The sequence below is a fragment of the Carcharhinus amblyrhynchos genome, chromosome 16 (assembly GCF_965287045.1).
Source record: "Carcharhinus amblyrhynchos chromosome 16, sCarAmb.v2.hapA, whole genome shotgun sequence".
Classification (NCBI taxonomy): Eukaryota; Metazoa; Chordata; class Chondrichthyes; order Carcharhiniformes; family Carcharhinidae; genus Carcharhinus; species Carcharhinus amblyrhynchos.
The window spans coordinates 3,581,938-3,605,540 of record NC_137339.1 but is presented as its reverse complement, the minus strand read 5'-3'; the positions used below and the strand labels follow the sequence as shown (position 1 = coordinate 3,605,540).

At 40.3% G+C, this 23,603-nt stretch overlaps 1 protein-coding gene across 4 annotated transcripts in view; it reads right to left on the bottom strand.

Moving 5' to 3' along the window:
• Window positions 1-23,603, bottom strand: part of LOC145353786 (death-inducer obliterator 1-like) — a 120,810-nt gene that overhangs the window by 70,299 nt on the left and 26,908 nt on the right. For 2 of the 4 annotated variants that reach the window (XM_080204590.1, XM_080204591.1), the window contains exons 2-6: window positions 21,715-21,961; window positions 15,935-16,090; window positions 10,122-10,920; window positions 7,166-7,487; window positions 2,551-2,757 (exon numbers count right to left, since the gene is read on the bottom strand). In XM_080204590.1, coding sequence (XP_080060716.1) covers window positions 2,551-2,757; window positions 7,166-7,487; window positions 10,122-10,920; window positions 15,935-16,090; window positions 21,715-21,934 — 1,704 coding nt within the window. In that variant the 5' untranslated portion in view covers window positions 21,935-21,961. The remainder of the gene's footprint in view (window positions 1-2,550; window positions 2,758-7,165; window positions 7,488-10,121; window positions 10,921-15,934; window positions 16,091-21,714; window positions 21,962-23,603) is intronic. The other 2 variants (XM_080204593.1, XM_080204594.1) reach the window with 2 other exon arrangements.

Sequence of the window (23,603 nt, the reverse complement as noted above, 5' to 3'; positions counted from 1 at the left end):
GGGATTTAATTTGATTTGTCACATGTATTAACATACAGTGAAAAGTATTATTTCTTGTGCGCTATACAAAGAATACCATTCATAGAGAAAGAAACGAGAGAGTGCAGAATGCAGTGTTACAGTCATAGCTAAGGTGTAGAGAAAGATCAACTTAATACATTCAAAAAAGTGAGACAGCAGCAAGAAAGGAGCTGTTCTTGAATCAGTCGTTACGTGAACTCAGACTTTTGTATTTTCTCCCCCAACGGAAGAAGGTGGAAGAGAGAATGTCCGAGGTCCGTGGGGTCCTCGATTATGTTGGCTGCTTTGCTGAGGCACAGGGAAATGTAGACAGTTAATGGATGGGAGGCTGGTTTGAGTGATGGATTGGCCTACATTCACGACCTTCTGTACTCCCTTGCGGTCTTGAGCAGAGCAGGAGCCATACCAAGCTGTGATACAACCAGAAAGAATGCTTGCTATGGTGCATCTGTAAAAGTTGGTGAGAGTCATAGCTGACCTGCCAAATTTCCTTAGTCTTCTGAGAAAGCAGAGGCATTGGTGGGCTTTCTTAACCATAGCGTCGGCACGGGGGGGGGGGGACCAGGACAGGTTGTTGATCTGGATATCTAAAAATTTGAAACCGTTGACCACTTTGTCCACGTTGATGTAGAGCCGGCATTACTCCCACTCACTTGACGAAGAAGAATTAAGCGCTCCAAAAGTTAGTGGCTTTTGCTACCAAATAAACCTCTTGGACTTTAACCTGGTGTTGAGAGACTTCTCACCACGTTGATGTAGACAGGGGTATGTTCTCCTTTTCGCTTCATGAAGTCAATGACAACCTTTCATTTTGTTGGCACTGAGGGAGGGATTACTGTTGCCACATCAGTTCACCAGATTCTCTCTCTCATTCCTGTACTCTCTCTCGTCACTGTGAGATCTGAGATCAGTGGCGTCGTCAGCAAACTTGAATATCAAATTGCCGGGGAATTTGGCCACACAATCATAGGTGCATAAGGAGTATGTAGACGGCTGAGAACACAGCCTTATGGGGCATCAATGTTGAGGATGATCATGGAGATGTTGTTGCCTATCCTTATTGATTGTCGTCTGTGAGTTAGGAAGTTCAAGATCCAGTCGCAGAGGAAGGTGCTGAAGCTCAGGCCATGGAGGTTGGAGATGGGTTTCGTGGGAATAGCGGTGTTGAAGGCTGAGCTGTAGTCAATAAGTAGAAGTCTGACATGGGTGTCATTGTTATCTAGGTGTTCCAGGGTTGAGTGCAGGGCCAGGGAGATGGCGTGTGCTGGGGACCTGTTGCGGCAATTGGCAAACTGTAGTGGATCCAGGTAGTCTAGGAGGTTGGAATTAATTCGTGCCATGACTAGCCTTTCGAAGCAATTCATAATGATGCACATCAGAGCCACCAGCCAATAGTCATTAAGGCACACTGCTCGGCTTTTCTTTGGATGGTCGTCTTCTTGAAGCAGATAGGGGCCTCAGATTGTTGTAAAGAGAGGTTTAAGATGTCTGCGAATACCCCTGCCAGCTGATTTGCATAGGATCTGAGTGCTTGTCCGGGTACCCCATCTGGGCCAGTCACTTTCTGTGGGTTGACTTCGAGAAAGTTGCTCTCACATCTGCAATGGTGACCCAAAGATTCAACCAGGGCTTTCAGGATGGAGGGCATGCTCTTGCTGACCTCTTGTTCAAAACGGGCGTAGAATGCATTGAGCTCATCAGGGAGGGATGCATTGGAGCCAGCAATTTAACATGCCTTCATCTTGTAGCCTGTTTATGTTTTGCAGACCTTGCCATAGTTGGCGGAGGTCAATGTGGCTAGCTTGGTCCGCTACTGTCCAGTATCTTTGATGGATCTCCTTAGATTATACCTGGCTTTCTTGTATAGGTCAGTGTCACCTGAATTAACTCCTCAGACCTGGACTTCAGCAACAGTGGATATCCCTGTTCATCCATGGCTTCCGGTTGGGGAACACACAGATTTACTTCTTTGGCACAGTCCTCTACACACTTACTAATGAAGTCAGTTACAGTTGTGGCATACTTGTTCAGGGTAGTCGCAGAGGTTTTAAATCAGTCCACTGAATCCAAGCAACCCCATTGGCGATCATCTGATTCTGCAAATGAACATTGCATGACTTTCTTTGATGTTTTTGTTTGTAAACCAGGAGCAGGAGCAGAGCCTTGTGGTCTGATCTGCCCCAGGTGTGGGCGGGCAATAAAGCAGGAGGCACGTTTGATATTTGTGTAGCAGTGGTCTAGGATGTTTGGGCAGGGTAAATATAAGGGATTATGGGAATAGGGTCTGGGTGGGATTGTGGTCAGTGCAGACTCTATGGGCTGAATGGTCTCCTTCTGCACTGTAGGGATACAATGATAAGCAGTTACTGTTTTGCTATAAAATCCATTCCGCAACACAAATGACTACACCTAATCCCTCAAAGAATACTTTCAACAATATATTTCTCACCAAATGTTCCTTGCATGTAATAATTTAATTCTATACAACATTACAGAATAATAACATTTATATTAATGATTTTGCTTTACCTCTGCAAGGGACTTAGATAAAGCCACCTTTTCTGTCTTTGATTTTCCTTTTGTCTTTTGTTTCTGATCCTTTGCTTGGCTGAGTGATTTCATAGTAGCTGCAGCATGTTTGAGTATGCAATCACTGCTGCAGTACACAGAGTCAGTGGAGGCCAAGTTGGCACAGCCAGGTCCAATACATTTAGGCACTGCAGGAATTTCCACTGCCTAATAAAAACAAGCCATCAATAGTTATCAATAGCATCTTGTGTGCACTGCTGCATAACTCAACCAATGAACATATACAGTTATCTAATGGCGTGCTCAGGAAGAGTTCGAAAAACAGCTCACCCATCGGGGGTTTTTACGCAGCCTGCAAGAATGGGAAACAGGGTCATAAACAAAAAAAAAATTGCTAGTGAAACTCAGCAGATCCAACAGCATTTGCGGAGAGAGAATAAAGCCAACGTTTTGAGTCTGGATGACCCTTCGTCACCTCTGTTCCACTATTTGAGAAGGGGAAGACTAGCGAGTCTCAAATCAGTGGTAGGGAAATTGAGAGAAAATTCTGAAGGAATCCAAAGGTGTGCAGGTTAGGCTGCTTGGCCATGCTAAATTGCCACTTAGTGTCAGGGGTAAATATGTGGGCTTATGGGGATAACACTTGGATGGGATTGTGGTCAGTGCAGACTCAACAGGCCGAATGGCCTCCTTCTGCACTTAGGAATTCTATGATTCTATGAGAGAATCTATCTCCACTTGGAGAGGCAAGCTTTGATCAGGGATAGTCAGTATTCCTTTGTCAGAGGAAGGTTATGCCTAACAAATATGATTGCTTTATCGGATGACCAGATATGTAGATAAGGGTAGTGCAGTTGATGTAGTTTATATGGATTTCAGCAAAGCCTTAGACAAGGTCCTACATGGGAAACTTGTAAAGGCGGCAAATGCACATGGGATACAGGGTAATTCATAGAACCCTACAGTGCAGGAAGAGGCCCACCGAGTCTGCACCAAACACAATCCCACCCAGGCCCTACCCCCATATCCCTACATATTATACCCACTAATCCCTCTAACCTATGCATCCCTGGACACTAAGGGGCAATTTCTTAGCACGCCAATCAACCTAACTCGCACATCTTTGGACTGTGGGAGGAAACTGGTGTACCCGGAGGAAACGCATGCAGACACAAGGAGAATGTGCAAACTCCACACAGACAGTGACCCGAGCCGGGAATCGAACCCAGGACCCTGGAGCTGTGAAGCAGCAGTGCTAACCACTGTGCTACCGTGCCGCCCAAATTTGATAAGATGGATTCAAAATTAGCTTAATTGTAGGAGATAGAACATAGAACACTACAGCACAAATAAGCCCTTCGGCCCACAAGTTGCGCCGATCATATCCCTACCTACCAGGCATATCTATAACCCTCGACACCATTAAATCCCATGTACTCATCCAGAAGTCTCTTAAAAGACCCTAATGATAGAGGGTGACGATAGAAGGCTGCTGAAGTAACTGGAAACTAATGTCCAGTGGCATATCACAGGGATCTGTGCTGGGTCCCTTATTATTTGTCATTTATATAAACGACATAGATGACTATTTGGAGGGTAGGATTAGTAAATTTGCAGATTGGGTGGATGGTTAACAGTGAGGTTGTGTCTTGGGCTACAGGAAGATATAGACGGGATGGTCAAATGTGCAGATAAGTTGCAGATGGACTTTAACCCTGAAAAGTATGAACATAGAACATTACAGCACAGTACAGGCCCTTCAGCCCTCAATGTTGTGCCGAGCTATGTCCAATCCCAAGATCAAGTATGAAGTGATACACTTCGGAAGGAGTACTTTAACAAGAAAGTATTCAATGAACAGCATGACAGTTGGAAGTTCTGAGAAACAAAGAGTGGTGAAAAGGGCATATGGGTCACTTACCCTGATCAATCAAGACGTGGATTAAAAAAGCTGGGGGGCGGGGGGGTCATGTTGGAGTTGAACAGAACTTTGGTGAGACTACAGCTGGAATACTGGTCGCTACACTAAAAGAATGGTGATTTCACTGGTGGTGGTGCAGATTCACCAGCATGCTGCTTGAGATGGAGCAAGGCATGAAGACAGATTGGATAGATAGGTTTTCATTGGAGCAGAGAAGACTATGGAGGTGACCTGACCTGACAAGTGTACAAGATTATGAAGGGCATGAATAGCGTGGATAGGGAGCTGTTGTTCTCCTTAGTCAATCAGGAGCAGACATAAGTTCAAGGTGAGGAGCAGGAGGTTTAGGAGCAATGTGAGGAAAACCGTTTTTACTCAGGGGGTGGTGAAGGCATCCTTTAAAAAGTACCTGGATGGACACTTGGCACATCATAATATTCAAGACTATTGGCCAAGTGCTAGTAAATGGGATTAGGTAGATAGGTTTCTCGTCTGTCAGTGCAGACTTAATGAGCCAAAGGACCTCTTCTGCACACTGTGATTCTGTATCAAGGGATATGGGGAGAGCACAGGAGTATGGCACTGAGATAGAGGGTCAGCCATGATTGTACTCAATGATGGAGTGGGCTCAAAAGGACCAAATGATCTACTCCTGCTCCTATTTTCTATGCTACATTGGCAGCTGACACTGGGGTGCATTTCGCAACTGAATATCCTCCAGTGCCACAAGATCGTAAGTATCTCCTGCAGCACTTTAAATTTCAACTGAAGTCGGGTAGAAACAAGCAAAAGGCAAGAGAGATGTGGCCCCCACTTCCTGTTCTAGCTCAAGAATGCCGCATCACTGTTAAAATTCAGCCTATTCAGTATAAGATTTGATAATGAACTATAATTTATAATAAAATTAATTCATCACTTTCATGTTCACAATCAATACATAATCTAATTATTTAATCAAGATTTAAATGAGAAAAGCCAAAGTGCCATCTCTATAAAATGCTCATAAATATCTCAATAAAAAGAGAATAAGTTCTGACTTGGTTTTTATCCACTATTAACTGGATTCTTTGAATTGTAAAATCACAGGGTAAAGGTGGGTCTTGTGCCATCTCCAATTCATTTCTATAGAAAATAGAATGATTATGATTTTCTTTAAACTTAAACAATCAGACTGAGTCAATGTCTTGAAATATCATTGGCATTAAATGGAAAGAAAAGTGCAAGTTCTTGTTCCTAACGAGCAATCTATTCAATAACCTCTGCTAGAAAGCAGTCATATTGGATAAGGGTAGGATAAAGGAAGAATGGAGACTTGGGAGTGGCATTGGCAGATAGCAAAACAATTGTGGAACTATTTCCTGGCATTAATTAATTCTCTAGATAAAAAACAAGCAAGGGGGTGAAAATGATCAAATGTAAAGCTTTTTGATTCGACAGAAGTTAAATAAACTGAAGTAATGCAAGGAGCAGAAGACTGGTGTAAAATTCTTCACTCATATGTATTAATTTGTAATATATGTATTAAATCACACAACCTACTCCAAGCCAACTATTACAATTATGAGGTTTATAAGATTGTTATATTTTGGGACTATAGTTTTTAAATTTAGGATAAATGATAGTCAAGTGACCTGTTCTTTAGTATGCTCGAGTGTATGCTTGGTGGTTTGATTGTTAGAAATCGAAGGAAGTCTTAGATTGTTTTACTGAGAATAAAGCGCAGGATATTTATCTTGGAGACAACGGCAGAAGACTCTTGGTTTTAGCATGAGTAGACTATGGGTCTTCACAAGTCCCTGAAAGGCGTTGCTGGCATCAGGTTTAAAAACAGTTGCGCTGTAAACTGTCCATTTACTTCTAAGATGAGAGTTGTGATCAAAGAAAGTTAATTAGCATCTCTACCTAGGTTTCCAAGGCTAATATGTTTCAGTGTCACGGGGTAGACCACCGGGGAAGCTATTTTTGATATTAGGTTTCAGATTTCCCTCCAAACCAATGAATGTCTCAGAGAGACAGTAGAGATTCTATGTGGTCAGTTTTGCAAGCTACCTTAACTGGAGAAAGACAATCACTAGTTGAAAAGATGCATTCTGCTGCCTCCTACTGATTTTGGGAGATGTGTTTAAGGTACAGGTGTTGGGGGGGGTGGGGGGGGGGGGGGGGAGGAGAAGAATCATTGAGATAGGTTTTACTTTGTTGGATGTTTGGATGTCTCTGAACACTGAGGAAAGTGCTAAGAGATGGTCACTAGAAGTTAATACTTGGTGAAACAGCACTATAGGAACCCAGAGCAAACTGGGAGCAACTGCAGAGTGCAATAAGGACAGCAATTTCCTGGCGATTACAACATGTGATAAGTATAAAAGAGGGATGTTCTTCTCTATGGTTTAGCAATTTACATACAAAAGAAAAATGGTGTTTGGTCAAGATTTTGTTTAGTCATTTATTACAGTTAAAGTTTTATATATAAAATCTTGTCATGCCATTCTCAGCTATCACAGCTGGAAGTTCAAATCTCTTTAAACATCACAGATGTCTACATGGATTGTAGCACAACATACAAGTTTATCTATTGCAGGAAAACAAGATGTGCACTTCACTAAAGGTGAAAAAACTTCTGTGTTAGGAAGGAAAGTATGACTGAATAGATAGCAAATGATCTAAACACATGTAAAAATTTTCTAAACAGCATACCGGCTTAAATATTTTTATTTTCTTCTTGCCACTTGGATTGACTGCTTTCTCAATCCTGCCTTTTATTCCCTGATCACCGAGTGTGTTTCCATCTCGCTTTTCTACTGTTAAACTGGGGTCATTGTTGCTGGCCAGCACCGATTTGCTTTCCTGTTGACCAGGCTTCATTTCTGTGGTGCCCGAGCCTTTGCTTGGAGAAGGGCTACAATCAGGACAGATGTAGTCTTCCCCATTACGTTCCAGTAAACGTCCTCTTGCCATTGATATTCCCACACAGTCACCATGGAACCATTCTTCACAGCGGTCACAGCAAATCATAAATCTGGCAAAAAAACTCACAATCAGCACCCTACACACTTATTACCTTATAAATCAGAAACTAGTTTCAGCATGGATGCAATATCCTCCAAATAAAAAAATCATTTTCCAAGTATATAAGTATTATTTGCAATTCATAATATGCAGTCTTGCATTGCACAATGTGGGAAATTTCAAAAAAAAACTGACATGCATTGGAAAGTGTGAAACAACTGTACAAATTTAAGAACAATTTTAAAATGTTCAGAGCCTACCAAAAAGGTTAAAAGATCTCCATGGGTTTCTTTTCAGAGTTAAATCTCTTCACTGATTGTTATGCAATTTTGCGGACCTAAGTAACTATTTTCCAAATCAAATTAAAACTGAATTCTTAATTAGACCAAATGGATTTAGTTTTTATTTTCAGCTCATATGAAAGCCTTTTGCAACTTTCTCACTGAAAATTAATCAGACAGTAGTTTGATCTTTTATTTTAAAACTAATACTTCAGTACTTTTCCAGTTCTAATCAAGCATGCTCAATTTTCAGCTAATCACTTCTACCTAGATACAATGTACTACCAAGAAATCTGGAGCAAGCCACATGTGGCAATAAAACTGGCTTTTCTGAACCAACATTCACTAATCTTGCAAAACTGAGAATAGAAAGGACCTTTATATCCTGCAAGTCACCAGTGAAACTAGCACTCGGAGCTGGTAACAGCTCAAATCACTGCAGCCTTCTGGTATTACCTGATCCTAAACTGAGTTAGATGAACAGCCATGATCTTAATGAATGGCAGAGCAGACACGAAGGGCCAAATGACCTTCTCCTGCTCCTATCTTCTATGTTTCTATGAAGCTGAAAGGGATTCAAAATTCCCACTTTTACTTCAAATATTCTTAATCCTAACTAGCTAGGTTCTTATTTGATTAAAGTGTGATGCTTACTGAAATTGCATGTTATACACAATTATTTCTGCTCATTTCTAATTTGCTTCTGCCTCAATCTGAGCAGTAGTGCAATTCCTCCAACTTGAAGATACAAGGATACTATTTTACAATCAACTGAAAATACAGACAGTTTAACATTCCTGACTATGTTTCACTAATAGGAAAAATTGCTTCTGTTCAGTTTATAATCTGTCTGATTAATTTTATTTGAAGTTAGTTAAAGAAAGGCTAGAATAGATTTCAAAAGTTTTATACTGAGTGTTATTCAGAGTCTGACTGTGAAACAGGCAGACAGCCTCTTTAGACACATAGCCAGTTACAGCAACCTAATCTAGACTTCCAAAATAATTTCTGGTTGCATTCCATTTCTTCCAATGAATATTAACTCTGTTCACAAATTCTCTCAGATTAACAGAAGCTATCAGGTTGCCTAAGAATTATGCCTATGCTGAGCTCAGTCTCAAGTTGGGCTTTTCCTTTATTGCTACTTCAGAAGAAAAAGTATCTGAATTCAGAGCTCAGCCTACATCCTGGTACTTGTGAAATCTGAATGCCTCTCCAATTCCCATCAACATGCACACCTTGGATCTACTCCCAGGTAGCCAGATCGGAATACTGGTTATTCCATTGCTTCCACTGAGTTCCAACCTCAATGTTCCTTTCATTCTTTTACACGACGTGGGCATTGCTGGCCAGGCCAGCATTTATTGCTCATTCCTAATTGCCCCGAGGGTGGTGGCCAAGAGCCACTTTCTTGAACCACTATAGTCTTTACCTTGTAGATGCACACACACTGCTGTGAGGAAGGGGGTTCCAAGAATTTAATTCCATGATGGCGATGGAATGGTGACATAGATCCAAGTCAGGGTAGTATGTGCAGTGGAGGATCTGCTGTGCTAACAGTGCAGCTGGGCAAAGTTTAACACTGTTCAATTACCCCACAGCAGCCTATTTCAAAAAAACTGCTACATCTTAAAACACCTTTCCCAAATGTCAAGCCTTAGCTCGTTTTCCTCCAACAGTATTTCAAAAGTACATTATTGGCTGTGAATGGAGTTTAATTGGCTGTTAAATGTCCTAAGTCTCAAAAGACGCCATGAAGACTTTCTCTTTATTGGCAGCATGATGACTTTCACCATATTACACCCAATGTCAGTATAAACTGGAAAATTAAGGAAGTGAGCCCTGATTTGAAGGAACATTAATTATTGGCCTATGAAAACCTTGGTTTTGAACATTTAACTGAAAAACATAGTCCCATGGTCAATTTTAAAAGCCTTCATTGGTTTTGAGAGTTTAAACCCAACTTGAATTTCTGACTCAATCTAAGTTGATACACAAGGACTGAGACAGTGTTTCTGCAGAGATGTTAAAATGAGGTGTTGTCTATCTCCTCATGTTTACATTAAGAAATACTATACCACTAAGTTATCCCAATGTTCTGCCTCAATATTTATCCTCAACAATCACCACATACAGATTATTTGGTCATCTATATCACCTCTACAACTGGGAATATCTCCATCTTCCTGTGTATCCTGGTCTTCATAAATTGTTTAACAGTAAATTGATTGCATCAAAGTGGCAGCACTTCTGAAGCAGCAATTTATTAATTAATTAGCTAGAAACTAGGCTGCTGCTTCAATGTTCATCTTATATTTTGATGTCATGCTTATACATGCAGCTTCCTGAATCCAAGCACCTACCTGTTGTTATGTGGTTGCCTACATATACAATACAATTTATCTGGGTCATTGTAGTCATTGTCTGACTGGTTGACTGAACTGTCTTCATCATCTGTCTCTGACTTAGCTTCAGATTGTGGCTTGGCTTCTTTTTCCTTCAAAACAGCACCACTTTTACTACCTTTCTTCACAGGAGTGACTATTTTCTTCTTAGTTTTTGCAGCGATTTGAGGCTTTGATTCTTTTCTGGATTGGTTTTCTTCACTGCGTGTTTCCTGCACTTTGTGTGTATTCTGTGGTGAATCAGGCTGTTCCTGACCACGCCGTTTCCTCAGCTGATTCTGCAGCTCCTTTAGTGTAAGTTCATCACTGTCACTGTTGGTGCTGCTGTCTTCATCAGAATTAGCCATCTCATTTGTTGCTTCAAATATATGAGCAGAACTTGAGTCTGTGGCCATGTCTCCTTTTTCATCTACTTCCACACTACCATCAGACCCTGCCCCTGTCTCAGAATTTGCAATGAATTCACCACTGTCATCAAGTCCTGTCATTCGACGATAGCGCTTCTGAGCTGCTGAAATAAATTCTTGAACTTTGGCAGATCGTTGAGTTTGTCGCCTGCTCCTTCGCAATAAGGGGGTTAACTGGTCAGAATTCTCACTCAGAGCAGTGTCAGAGTTCTCTGCATCCATTGCATTCTCTCGTTTTGCAATAGTTGTTTGTCGGAATCCCCATGTCTTTTTAAATTCTTTACTGCTTGGGTGAATGATTCTCGCAGACTGTTCCTTGTTTTCATCCACTTTACTCTCCACCACAGCTACTGTAAAAATGCAAATAAATACAGAAAGCAATCACACTGTAATTAACTAAATTTGACTTTGCCATCTAAAGTATACATTCTAAACATCATTCAAAGTAGAAATGGAGCCTGCGCTTTTATCAGAACAGATAATGTGGGGATTAATATTAAAACTTGATTGAGTTTTTTGAAGAGGTGGCAAAGATAATCGATGAGGGAAGGGATGTGGATGTAGTCCATACGGCAGTTAAAAACAATTAAAATGAGGAAAGCAAAGATCTAGATTAATTAGTAGTTCTAAGAGCAGACAAATTCCCATAAACCCAATAAGCTACCACCCAGTGTTTAAAGGGTTAACTGCAGAGATAGTGTGCGCAGTGGTTTTGATTTTCCAGCATCGATTAAGGTACATGGAAAATCACAACAAAAATCAGGGAGCAGCAGTACTTCTGTGAAAGGTAGATGTGGTATTCTTAGATTTCAATAAGATGCCTCACAAAAGGTTGCTGCAGAAGGTTAGGGTACACGGAGTTGGGGGTAAAGTGTTAGCGTGGATTGAGGATTGGCCATCTAACAGGAAGCAGAGAGTTGGAACAAATGGGTGCTTTTCTGGTTGGCAGCTGGTGACTAGCGGAGTGCTGCAGGGATCGGTGCTGGGGCCTCAACTGTTTACCATGTACACAGACGATCTGGAGGGGGCTGTGTAGGGTAACAAAACTTGCTGATGACACAAAGATGAGTGGAAAAGCGAATTGCATGGAGGACGCGGAAAGTCAGCAGAGAGATCTGGATAGGCTGAGTGAGTGGGCGAGGATCTAGCAGATGGACTATAACGTTAGCAAATGTGAGGTTATCCACTTTGGAAGAAATAATAGTAGGATGGAATATTACTTAAATGGTGAAAAGGTTGCAGCATGCTACAGTGCAGAGGAACCTGGGGGTCCTTGAGCACGAATCGCAGAAACTCAGCCTGCAGGTGCAACACATCAAGAAGGCGAATGGAATGTTGGCCTTTATCGCGAGAGGGATAGAATATAAAAGCAGGGAGATCTTGCTGCAACTGTACAAGGCACTGGTGAGGCCGCAACTGGAATACTGTTTTGGTCCCCTTATTTGCATAAGGATATACTGGCCTTGGAGGGAGTACAGAGAAGGTTCACCAGGCTGATACCAGAGATGAGGGGGTTAGCTTATGAGGAGAGATTGAATAGACTGCGCCTGTACTCATTTGAGTTTAGAAGGCTGAGGGGGGATCTTATAGAGACTTACAAAATATGAAGGGGATAGACAGGGTAGAGGTAGAGAGATTCTTTCTACTTAGAAAGGAAACCAGAACTAGAGGGCACAGCCTCAAAATAAGAGGGGGGCAGTTTAGAACAGAGCTAAGGAGGAACTTCTTCTCTCAGAGGGTGGTGAATCTCTGGAATTCTCTGCCCATTGAAGTGGTGGAGGCTACCTCGTTGAATATGTTTAAGTCACAGGTAGATAGATTTCTGATAGACAAGGGAATTAAGGGTTATGGGGAGCAGGCAGGAAAGTGGAACTGATCCACTTCAGTTCAGCCATGATCTTATTGAATGGCTGGGCAGGCTCGAAAGGCTAGATGGCCTACTCCTGCTCCTATTTCTTATGTTCTTATGAAAGGGTAACAAATTTTGACAAATCTATTAAGAGCTTTTTTGGGGATCTAACGAGCATGACACACAGGCAGGGGAAACCAAAGGATGCAACGTATTTAGATTTCCGAAAGGCATTCAATAAGGTACTACACAAAAGACCATACAAGATTAGAGTTTACAGGATTGAGGGTAACATACTACCATAGATTGAGGATTATTTAAATGGCAGAAAATACACTAGGTTAAATGATCATTTTCAGAATGACAATGCAAGTGTTAATAATCTGTACTGGCACCTCTGTACTTACAATATATATCAACAGCTTAGATGAGGTGTAATCTATCCAGGTTTCTTGACAACAACTTTTATTGTCATATAATCTTGAACACAATAAAATATTCCAGGGTACATCAAAGGATTATAAAACAAATGTAACACTGAGCCTCATCAGGAGATATTAGATCAGATGAAAAAAACATTTGGTCAAACAGGCAAGTGTTAAGGAGCGTCTTCAAGGAGGAAAGTGAGATAGAGGGGAATTCCAGAGCTTGGGGCTCAAACAACTGAAGATATGACATCAATGATACAGCAATTATAATTGGGAATAGGCAAGAAGCCAGAATTAAGAGAGGGCAGATATTTCAAAGAATTGTAGGGCTGGAGATAAAAGACTAGGAGAAGCAAGGCTATGGAGGAATGTGAAAGCAAGGGTAATAATTTTAAAATCAAAAGGTTACTCAACTGGGAATCAATGTAGGTAAATGACTATGGGGGCTGATAGGAGAATGGAATTTGGTTGGTGTTAAGAAATGGACACGAGAGTTTTGGATATAAAACCAGGTGAAAACTAAACTGTGAGGAATACCCAACTATAATGGGATACAGACATGTTAAGCAATTGAACAAAATGTTGGCAGATGGAATTTAGTATTGGAAAATGTGAAAATTATTCACATTAGTTAGAAAAGAAAACAGACTTTCTTTTGAAAATATGACAATCTAGTAAACTTTAGCATTTGCAGATATTTTGGGTGTTCTTATACATAAATCACAATAACTTAAATTTATGAATACAAGAACAGGAAGCCAAATAATAGTTTAACCTCTCCTGCTGGGAAATGGAATTTAAGAGCAAGGAAATCTTGCTGTAATTACATATAGAGCTTTGGTGAGACTACACCTAGAATTGTGTGTAAAGACAGTCTTGCCTTTGAAGTGGATACAACAAAGGTTTATCAGATTGATTCCTGAGATAATAGTTTAATCCTGAAGAGACAGCAAGTCGAATGGACCTATATTCTCTACAATGAGGTGTGATCACATTGAAACTTAGGACTGGGAAGTATAGAATTGGGAATCATAGTCTTAACATAAGACCGTTTAGCAAGATGAGAAGAAATATTTTCATTGAAGGTTGTGAACTTTTGAAATTCTTTACCCTAGAGGGCTATGGTTGCACAGTTAAGTATACTCAGCACCAAGATCCATAGTATTTTGGGACTGAGGAAATCAAGGTATTATGGGGATACGGCAGGAAAATGCAGTTTACATAAGAAATACAGACAAATATGTGAAAGTTCAGTCATGACTTCATTCGAAGACAGAGTAGGCATGAGACCAAATTGGCCTGCTCCGACTTCTATTTCTTCTGTTCAACAGAACTTAAGTAGTAAATCTGGGACTTGCAGTTTACATCACTAACCTGTACACTAACGCCCAGTAGATTCCTAGAGCTATTATTTTCTGGGCCAACACAGAAATATAGACAACATGGGAAAATCCTCTATATTGAAGAGGTATGCAAAAAGAATTGCATTACTCTATGGTACAATAACAAAGCAGTATTAGGGCTGAGCTAAATTTCCACATATACCTTCTAAGTAATACATTCCCAACTGAATTCCTGCCCAGATGAGAATCCATTAAAAATTATTCTGTTCTCATGGAGAGTAGATGATGTAGGGCTGCTAATCAAAAAGGGAAGTAGAGAGAAAACATGGAACTACAGACCAGCGAACCCAACTTTGGCAGTAGAGAAGTTGCAAGAGCCCATTATCAAGGATTTCACAGCACAGCATTTGGAAAGCAATGGTATATTCGACAGTCAGCGTGGATTTACAAAAGGGAAATCATGCTTGACTAATCTACCAGAATTATTTGAGGATGTAACTGGTAGAGTGACCAAGGAGAATTGGTGGATGAGCTTTAAAACTTTCAGAAGGCTTCTGACAAGGTCTCACGTGACAGATTACTATGTAAAGTTAAAGCACATGGGATTGCGGATAATGTCGAGACAGATAGAAAGTAAGTTAGCAGAGACAAAGCAAAGAGTTGGAATAAAGGGGTCATCTTCTGATTGGCAGGCAGTTACTAATGGTATACCAACAGGATCTATGCTAGGATCCCAACTGTTCACATATTAATGATTTGGACGAGGGAACTAAACGAATTATTTCCAAACTTGCAGATGATACAAAGTTGGGTGAGAGGGTAATTTTGAGGAGGATGTAGAGATATTTCAGCACGATTTGGACACGCTGAGTGAATAGGCATATGCATGCAGATGCAAAATAACACAGATGTGAGCAAAAACAGGAAGGCAGATTATTATTCGAATGGACATAATTGAGAGTTGGATACTCAGGGAGATCTTGGTGTCCTCGTGCATCAGTTACTGAAAGCATGCAGGTACACAGGCAGTAAAGAAGGTAAATGGTATGCTGGACTTTGTAGTGACAGGATTTACATACAGAAATAGGGATGTTTTACTGCAATTGTATAGGCATAGATGAGGCCACACCTGGAGTAGTGTGTGCAGTTTTGGTGTCCTTATCTGAGGAACGATGTTCTCACTCTAGAGGGATTGGAGCCAAAGGTTTGCCAAGCTGATTCCTAGGATGGCAGGTCTGTCATATGATGAGACACCAAGTCGGTTAGGATTATATTCACTGGAGTTTAGAAGAGTGAGGAGAAATCTTAGAAACTTACACAATTCTAACAGGAGTTGACAGGGCATATTCAAAAAGGATATTTCTAACAATTGGGTGTGTGTGTGTCTCCAGAACCCCAAGGTCATTGTTTGCAGATAAGAGGCAAGATTTTTAGGATTGAGGTAAGGAAAATTTTCTTCTCTCAGTGTTGAAACCGTTTAATTCACAACCACAGAAAATAGTTGAGGCCAAAACATTGTGCGATTTGAAGAAACTACATATAGCTCTTGGGGCTAAAGGCATATGGGATTTGCGGGGCGGCAGGTGTTGGTGGAGAGAGAGAGAGACAGACAGACAAGATCAGGGTATTGAATTTAATGATCAGTCATGGTCATAATGAATGACACTGCACACTCAAAGGGTTGAATGGCCTATTCTGGTATCTATTTTCTACATATATTTTATGTATGTTTGCATCCACTAACCTGGCGTGTGGAGGCGGGGGGACTTCCGGTTAGGTTGAACTGGAATAGGTTCAGAGTTGTTGCTGTTCTGTGAAGATTCTTGAAGCCCAGACACTCCTTCATGCTCTTCATCTTCCACTGCAGTGATGACAGCACCTACATTGCCCAATGTTAGGGCTGAAATTAGTAATAATTCAGTAATGGGTCTTGTTTTTATTGATGAAAACCCTTAAGAGTTCAAATTAATTTGAACATAAACAATGATCTAATTTACACAAATGCTAAGCTTCAAAACTGAGTAGTAAGTTATATTCATAATTATGTCACTTTAAAAGACAACAGATAAATATATCCAGCTACTCATCCACCTGACAAAATTCTTTGGATGCTGTGATTTTTAAAATTTGTTCCCCGGATACATGCAAGGCTGACTCAGCCAGCACTTATTTTACATCATTAAGTGCCCTTGAGAAGGTGTTTGTGAGCTGCCTTCTTGATTCACTGTAGTCCATGTGGTGTAGTTACATCCAGTTAGGGAACTGTTACATCCACTGTTAGGGAAGGAATTCCAGTAACATTGATGGAATGGCTATTTAGTTCCAAGTCAGGGTGGGCTGTGGTTTTTTTTTTGGGGGGGCGCGACTTGGAAGGTAGTGGTGCTCCCATGCAATTGCTGCCCTTATCCTTCTAGGTGATAGAAATCGCAGGTTTGGAAGGTGCTGCCAAAGGAGCACTGGGAGCTGCTGCAGTTCATCTTATGTTCAGTACACGCTGTTGCCACTGTGCATCAGTGGTCAAGGCAGTAAATGTTTAACATACAAACATATGAATCAGGAAAAGGAGCTAGCCATTCAGCCCCTACAGCCTGCTCTGCCATTCAATAAAATCACGGTTGACTTGATTGTGGTCTCATCTTCACATTCTACCTACATCCAATAACCGTTGATAGCGGTGGATGTGATGCCAATCAAGTGGGTTGCTTTGTTCAGGAGGGTGTCAAGCTTCCTCAGCATTGTTGATGCTGCATTTATCCAGGCAGGTGAATAGCATTCCATCACATTCCTGGCTTGTGCCTTGTAGATGGCTGACAAGCTTGGGGTGACATAGGGGAGCTATTTGCCATAGAATTCTCAGCATCTGATGTGTTCTTGTTGCCATAGCATTTATTTGGCTGGTCACATTCCTTTCTGGTCAATGGTAACTCCCTAGATGTTGATAGTGGCGCAAGCAAGGATGGTAATGCCAGTGATTGTCAAAAGGAGATGGTCATTGCATGGCTGATGGTTGAGAAGACTCACTGGGCTATAATTGGCTGGATTGGATTTTTCTTGCTTTTTATGGACAGGACATACCTGGGCAATTTTCCACTTTGCCAGGTAGATTCCTACATTGTAGCTGAACTGGAACAGCTTGCCCCAGGCTGTGGCTAGTCCTGAAGCAGATCTTGAGCACCACTACTGGCATGTTGTTGGAGCCCATTGCTTCTGAAGTAGCCAGTTTTTTCAGCCATTTTATGATGTCAGATAGAGTGAACTAAATTGGCATGTCGTGAAGATCTCAGGAGATGGCCGAGATGCAACAGTCAACTAAAACATGATGTATTTAATATAACACTGCCACATCTAAAAAGATATTTCAAACTATAACAAAAGTACACAACTGGTTATTTCCTGACTGTTTTAACTTTGCTCAAATTTCAAAATGAAACATGAACTGAGAGGAAAGCAAACAGTCATTTACAAAAATTAATCCACTCAATACTTCACTGCAAAACCCAACGTTTGGGACAAATGCTCATCAGGTTCTAAGTGAAAATGATCTTTACAGATCACTGAACTTCAAATTTGAAACTGAGTTGAAATTTGAGTTCGATAAAAGCCTAAGGATAACCATGAAATCATTGTCAATTATAATAAAAACCCATCTGGTTCATTAATGTCCTTTAGGGAAGGAAATCTGCTGTTCTTACCTGTCTGGTCTACATATAACTCCAGACCCACAGTAATGCAGCTAACTCTTAACTGCCCTCTGAAATGGCCTAACAAGCCACTCAGCTGAAGGACAAATAGGAACGGGCAATAAATGCTGGCCCAGCCACTGGCGCCCACATCCCATTAACCTTTTTTTTTGAAAATCGAGAGTTATACATTAAATTAGATTAAAATGTATATACATTAGTCCACTGGTCAATAGACCAAAACTAAAAATCAGAAAAAACATCTACAACTATGTCCAAACACAGCCTAAACAATATTCCAATAACCTCATTAATATTCTTTCTGCTGTTATTTTGGAATGATGTCTCCAAACAAATTTATCACGTATTTAATGTAGATACAAAGTTTGCACATTTCCTGTCCTTATGGAATGTGAATTTTAAAGGCTTCATTTCAGGCAAATTTCAAAACAAATTAATAACTTGCTTTTTTGTCAGGAATGGGTCTATTTTTACTTCACATTTAACCCTATTTAATGAGTTCCATGATTTATTTTGTTGACATTCAGAAAGAAAACCAATTGCTGAGAGAATACTTCTACGTTTCCATCGAAAAGTCTTGCTGTATTGGTTTATTTTTCAAGTGAATTAAACCCTAGCTGGGTCACGAATGTCAGTTGCTGGCTTCCACCCAATAAGGCTGGTGTCCACGTCAAGTAGAGGAAGTTCTTGCTTCCTGAGATGAGAGGGCTGTCCAATAACGAAGGGCTGAGTAAATTAGGTCTATTTTCTTTGGACTTTAGAAGAATGACAGGAGATCTCATTAAGACAAAATATTTTAAACAGGCTTGACAAGGAACACAGAGGTTGTTTACCCTAACTGGAGAATTTAGAACACAAGAGCACTGTCAGGTTATGAGGCTGAACATCTTGGACCAAGATGAGGAGTAATTTCTTCACCCAAAGAATCTTTGGACTTTGCTGCTGCAGAAGGTTGTGAAAACCTCCACCGATGAATATATTTTACGGCCAAGAAAGTCAGCTTTCTGGTCTCGCAGGAAATGAAGGGATTCGGGGCACAAAGAGTGGAGTTGAAACCAAAGATCATCCATTATTGCAATGAATGGCAGGCTTGACAGGCTAGGTGGTCTATTCCTGCTCCCTTTTATTATATTCTTTACTTCAATCTCAAATTCAGTTTAATAAAAATCTCTCAAGAAAGTGTGTGAATCATTTTTAAGTTTAATGATATGCTTACAGTTTATCAGACACAGATATATCTGCTGTGGTACTGTTTCTGATGAAGCTAGGTGGGGGTAATGGGACATGCGATTGGCAGAGCTAGACAAGGCTACTAAAAGAAAGACAGTTATGCGCAGCAACAGAAGAGTTTTTCTGAAGTTCAAGTACTATCCTTTCCTACTGCAGGTAGATAAAAAGCAGTCATTCTTACATAGTCTTTAACAGAGTTTATAAATTTCATTAGTCTTGAACATTTCCAGCTCTGCTTTTCAAATTCAATTTTCCAAAAACAAAATGATGTCTGCAGAGTACATAAATTAGTGTACAGTATATAAATAATTGCAATAAAGTACCCAGAGGAGAAAAGAAATGATAATGGATCAATTAAGTGGCCTTGGAGGACCCTGGGATCCCCATCTAAACTTACACAATTTAGGAACTGCGGTTTAAAAAGTTATGCCAGTACATAAATAAATGTAATATACAATCTTTAGTTGCGTAACTAAACTTTTTGAATACACAGATATTCCTGTCAAAGCTATCTCAGATGAGGTTCCGAATTTACTTTATTTTGGTACTATTAATGCAACAAAAAAACTAAATGCCCCTGGGCATTTCCCTTTCTTCAACCACAGTGCAGCAGAGCAACTGAAAGCTTTCTCTTCTGCCTGCAATTTTTTCCAGTGGATTTGGAATGGGCAAAAACTGAAAGTTTGTCTTTTGCTTTCCAAAGCCAACTCCTGCCAGGTCAGAATACATTCTCATTAAGTTGTATTCTTTTCCCCACATTTACTATGCTCATACAGAGACTGCAGGCTTCCCGTTCATGGGGAGGATCCTGCATTCAAAAATGGACAAAGGGGGCACGAGAAGGAGGATGAGTGAAAACACGTAATTGCATCTACGCAAGGTTTCAGCACTAAGATTAAACATTGTGACATTTGTTACCATAAGGAGCAGTTGAAGTGAACAGTACAGATGCTGTATACTTTATGTTATTCACTTTAGTGGGATAAATAGAACTTTTCTTTAAATTGTGCAAAACTTTAACATTTTAATATGTTAATGCTCAGAAAGATTTTGGTGTATTTGCGCAAGAAGCAGAAAATTAGGAAAAATGCAGGCACAGCAAGCAATTAGGAAGGCAAATGAACTATTGGTCTTTATTACAAAGAATACAAAGGAAGGGAGTCTTGCTACAATTGTATTGGGCTTGGGAGAAATTAGACCTGGAATATTGTGTGCAGTTTTAATATCCTTATTCAAGTACATATTTATCTTGAAGGTTCATGAAATTGATTCCAAGGATGACAAGGTTGTCCTATGACAGGTTGAGCAAGTTGGGCCTATACTTTCTGGTGTTTAGAAGAATGAGAGACAATCTCATTGAAAAAAAAGAAAACTCTGATGAGGTTTGACAAGTTAAGTGCTGGGAGGTTGTTATGCTTAGCTGGAGAGGTTAGAACTAGGGAGTATAGTCTGAGGATAAGGGATCAGATGAGAAACAATTTCTTCACCCAATGGCTTGCAAACCTTTTGAATTATTTACACTAGGGGACTGTGGATACTCCATTAGTACATTGAGTATATGCGAGATTGAGATGGATAGATTTTTGGACTCTAGTGAAATCAGGGATATGGGAATTTGGCAGGAATGTGTACTAGAGGTGGAAGAACAGCAAGAATCGTATAGCGGAGAATACTCAAAGGGACCATATATAGTCTTCTGTTGCTCCTATTTCTTATGCAATCAAAGGGGGACTAGATAAATGCAACAGGAAAATAACATTATTAACAAGACTGGAGGAAGATCTATGTGCAGCATTAAGACTAAATGGATGTTAAGCAAAAAAATGGTGTTTCTGTACCATAAACGCTCTGCAACAATGTAGAATTGTTTTATTCCCACACTGCAACTCTGATGCCAGACAATCAGCTCCTACACACAAGTACTCTCAGGATTGAACATATACCCAAAGTTAGCTGACAAACTCCAGATAACGTGGAAATTAAGAGGTGCTCCCAATTTAAGCTTGGGCTGTTAAGCCTCTAATAATCTGTGGGCTGTCAGAAATCCTGTCATGACCTGGAACACTCCATTTGAAAGAATGATGATAGCTGACTCCATAAATATTTTTGAAAGAAAAGTTTGACAGGTACTTGATGAGGAATTACAGCACCACGGCCAGAAGATGAGGTGTGGGACGAAGCATCGTTGCTCTTTCAAATGAACACAACAGGCCAAACAGCATCTTACAGAGCTGTCAGTTTCTGTGGCTATGAAATATCCTGATAAGCGAGATACCCCAGACTCCAAATGAGATAATATTTATTAAACTAAATGGGTGGGAGCCTCAAGCTAACTTTTGGCAGTTACAATGTATAGATAACTTGGTGCACTGCGACCTTTGTCCGCAGACTATCTGATGAGTGAGATTTATTTTAAAAATAATTAAATCACTTCAGTAAAATCAAATTTTCAAAACTGAATGCATGGCTTGCTGCAACAGGAGTAGAATTGACTCCACAAATCCCAATATGTAACAGCCAGATTAATAATGAGACAAATTGCTTAGGTTGGATCATTTCAAACTTTCTTCAATATATAACAAATTTACAATACCTTCAGTTGTGTCAATCTGGCACTGCTCACTACCTTCTCCCTGCAGCTCCAATCTGAATGGTTCACTGGATGATGGCAGCAATGGATCCTTATCGCTCAACATGTTCAATACAGCGTCAATACCTTGATATGAATCTGTGTTACTGATGAAACCGCTTTCTCCGTGAGGTTTCAAATGATCCGTTGAGAGAAATGGACCTACAGATTCTGAAATGTCCATAAATAGATCCACAATATGTTCTGGTTGCTGCAATGAAGAAAATAAGGTACTGTAACACAAACACTATACCATGCCTATTAAGGAGCACAGAACAATGCTATGCTCTACTATTTCAGTATAAACTTTGTTCCAGGTTTTATTCTAGTTTTATCAAAACATCCTGAAGTTGTGATGTCCTACTTCTCAGGAAACAAAACTCCATGGTCATTTTAAGTTAGTCATGATAGTTTTGAGTGAAAAATTAATGAATTTCTGACTCCTACCTTTTGTCAACCAGGAAATAAAAGTGGCCAATCAGTTCAAGCATCAGACACACATATAAAGGAAATGATGTACATTTATGTCCTGCCTTTCATTTCAGGGAGCCCCAAAGTATACTGAAGTACCTTTGTAGTGTAGTCACTGTTTTAATATAAGGACACAGCAGCCCATTTACACACAACAATCTCCCACAAACAGCAATGTGATACCTGAGGGGACAGTTGTGGAGGCTCATCTGAAAGATAGCATGTGACAGTGCAACACTCCCACAGCACTGCACTAGTTTCAGCCCAAATCCTGTGTTCCTGTCCTGACTCAGATGCAAGACTGTTGCCCACTGTTCCACAGCTATCACTTAGAGCATTTTGCCAAGTTTACGAAGCTGAGGACATCAGAACATTTCCTACCTATTCTCCAAAGTAGGATCGACCCAGTTGGTTTCTGGCCATCTGCTGATTTAATTATTTCATACATGCACCAACCAAGGAAACCAAAAATGACAAGGTATTTAATAACTACATAGCAATCCACTGAAAATATAGTCCATTTTGGCGTAATCTCTAGTTATACTGTCAGTGGCAATAATTTTAAAAGCTGGATGATTTAGCCTCCTGCAAGAGCTCCAGAAACTAGTGGACAAAACGATCATCAGTAATTTGATGATTGATTCTTAATTGCCCTCTGGGATGGCCTAGTTACATTCAAGAAGTAAATTTCTTTTCAAGGGTAATTAGAAATGGGCACAATGCCTACCTGCCAGAAATAAAAAAGACAATTTGACTGGGCAGAAGGTTTAGTGAAATCATTGTCCTTTTATTCAGAACAAAACCTTGGTACTTCAAAAGGATATCTGGATATCACCAACAGGTCAAAAGGTCTAAAATGGTTTTAATGTAATATGAATATTCTATGGCCAGTTGATCATCAGAACTGTGGGTAGCACTCTCACCGCTGGGTCAAAAGATGCAGGGCTCAAGTTCCACTCCAGGATATGAACACAAAAAGCAAGGCATACATTCCAGCGCACTACCAAGAGCTGATGAAGGTGCTGTTTTGGTTTAACAACTGAATTGTTAAACCAAGCTTCATCTGCCTCCTTTGGTGGATGAGAACTCTGGAAAGATGGCAGTTACTGCTGTGGCTTGGCCAGTTTGTACAGGGACTGCAACACAGCAGTATTACTGGATTAGTAACTTAAGAGGTGAGACAGAAAGTGCTGGAAAAACTCAGCAGGTCTGGCAACATTTGTATTAAGAGAAACAGAGCTAATGTTCCAAATCTAATATGACTTCTTAAGAACTGAAGATAGGTGATGTGATGGGTTCCATGCTGTTAAAATAAAAAGGAGTTAGGGCAGGTGGATCAAAAATATCAGGATAAGGTTAGCAGAGGAGATTAAATAACAAAG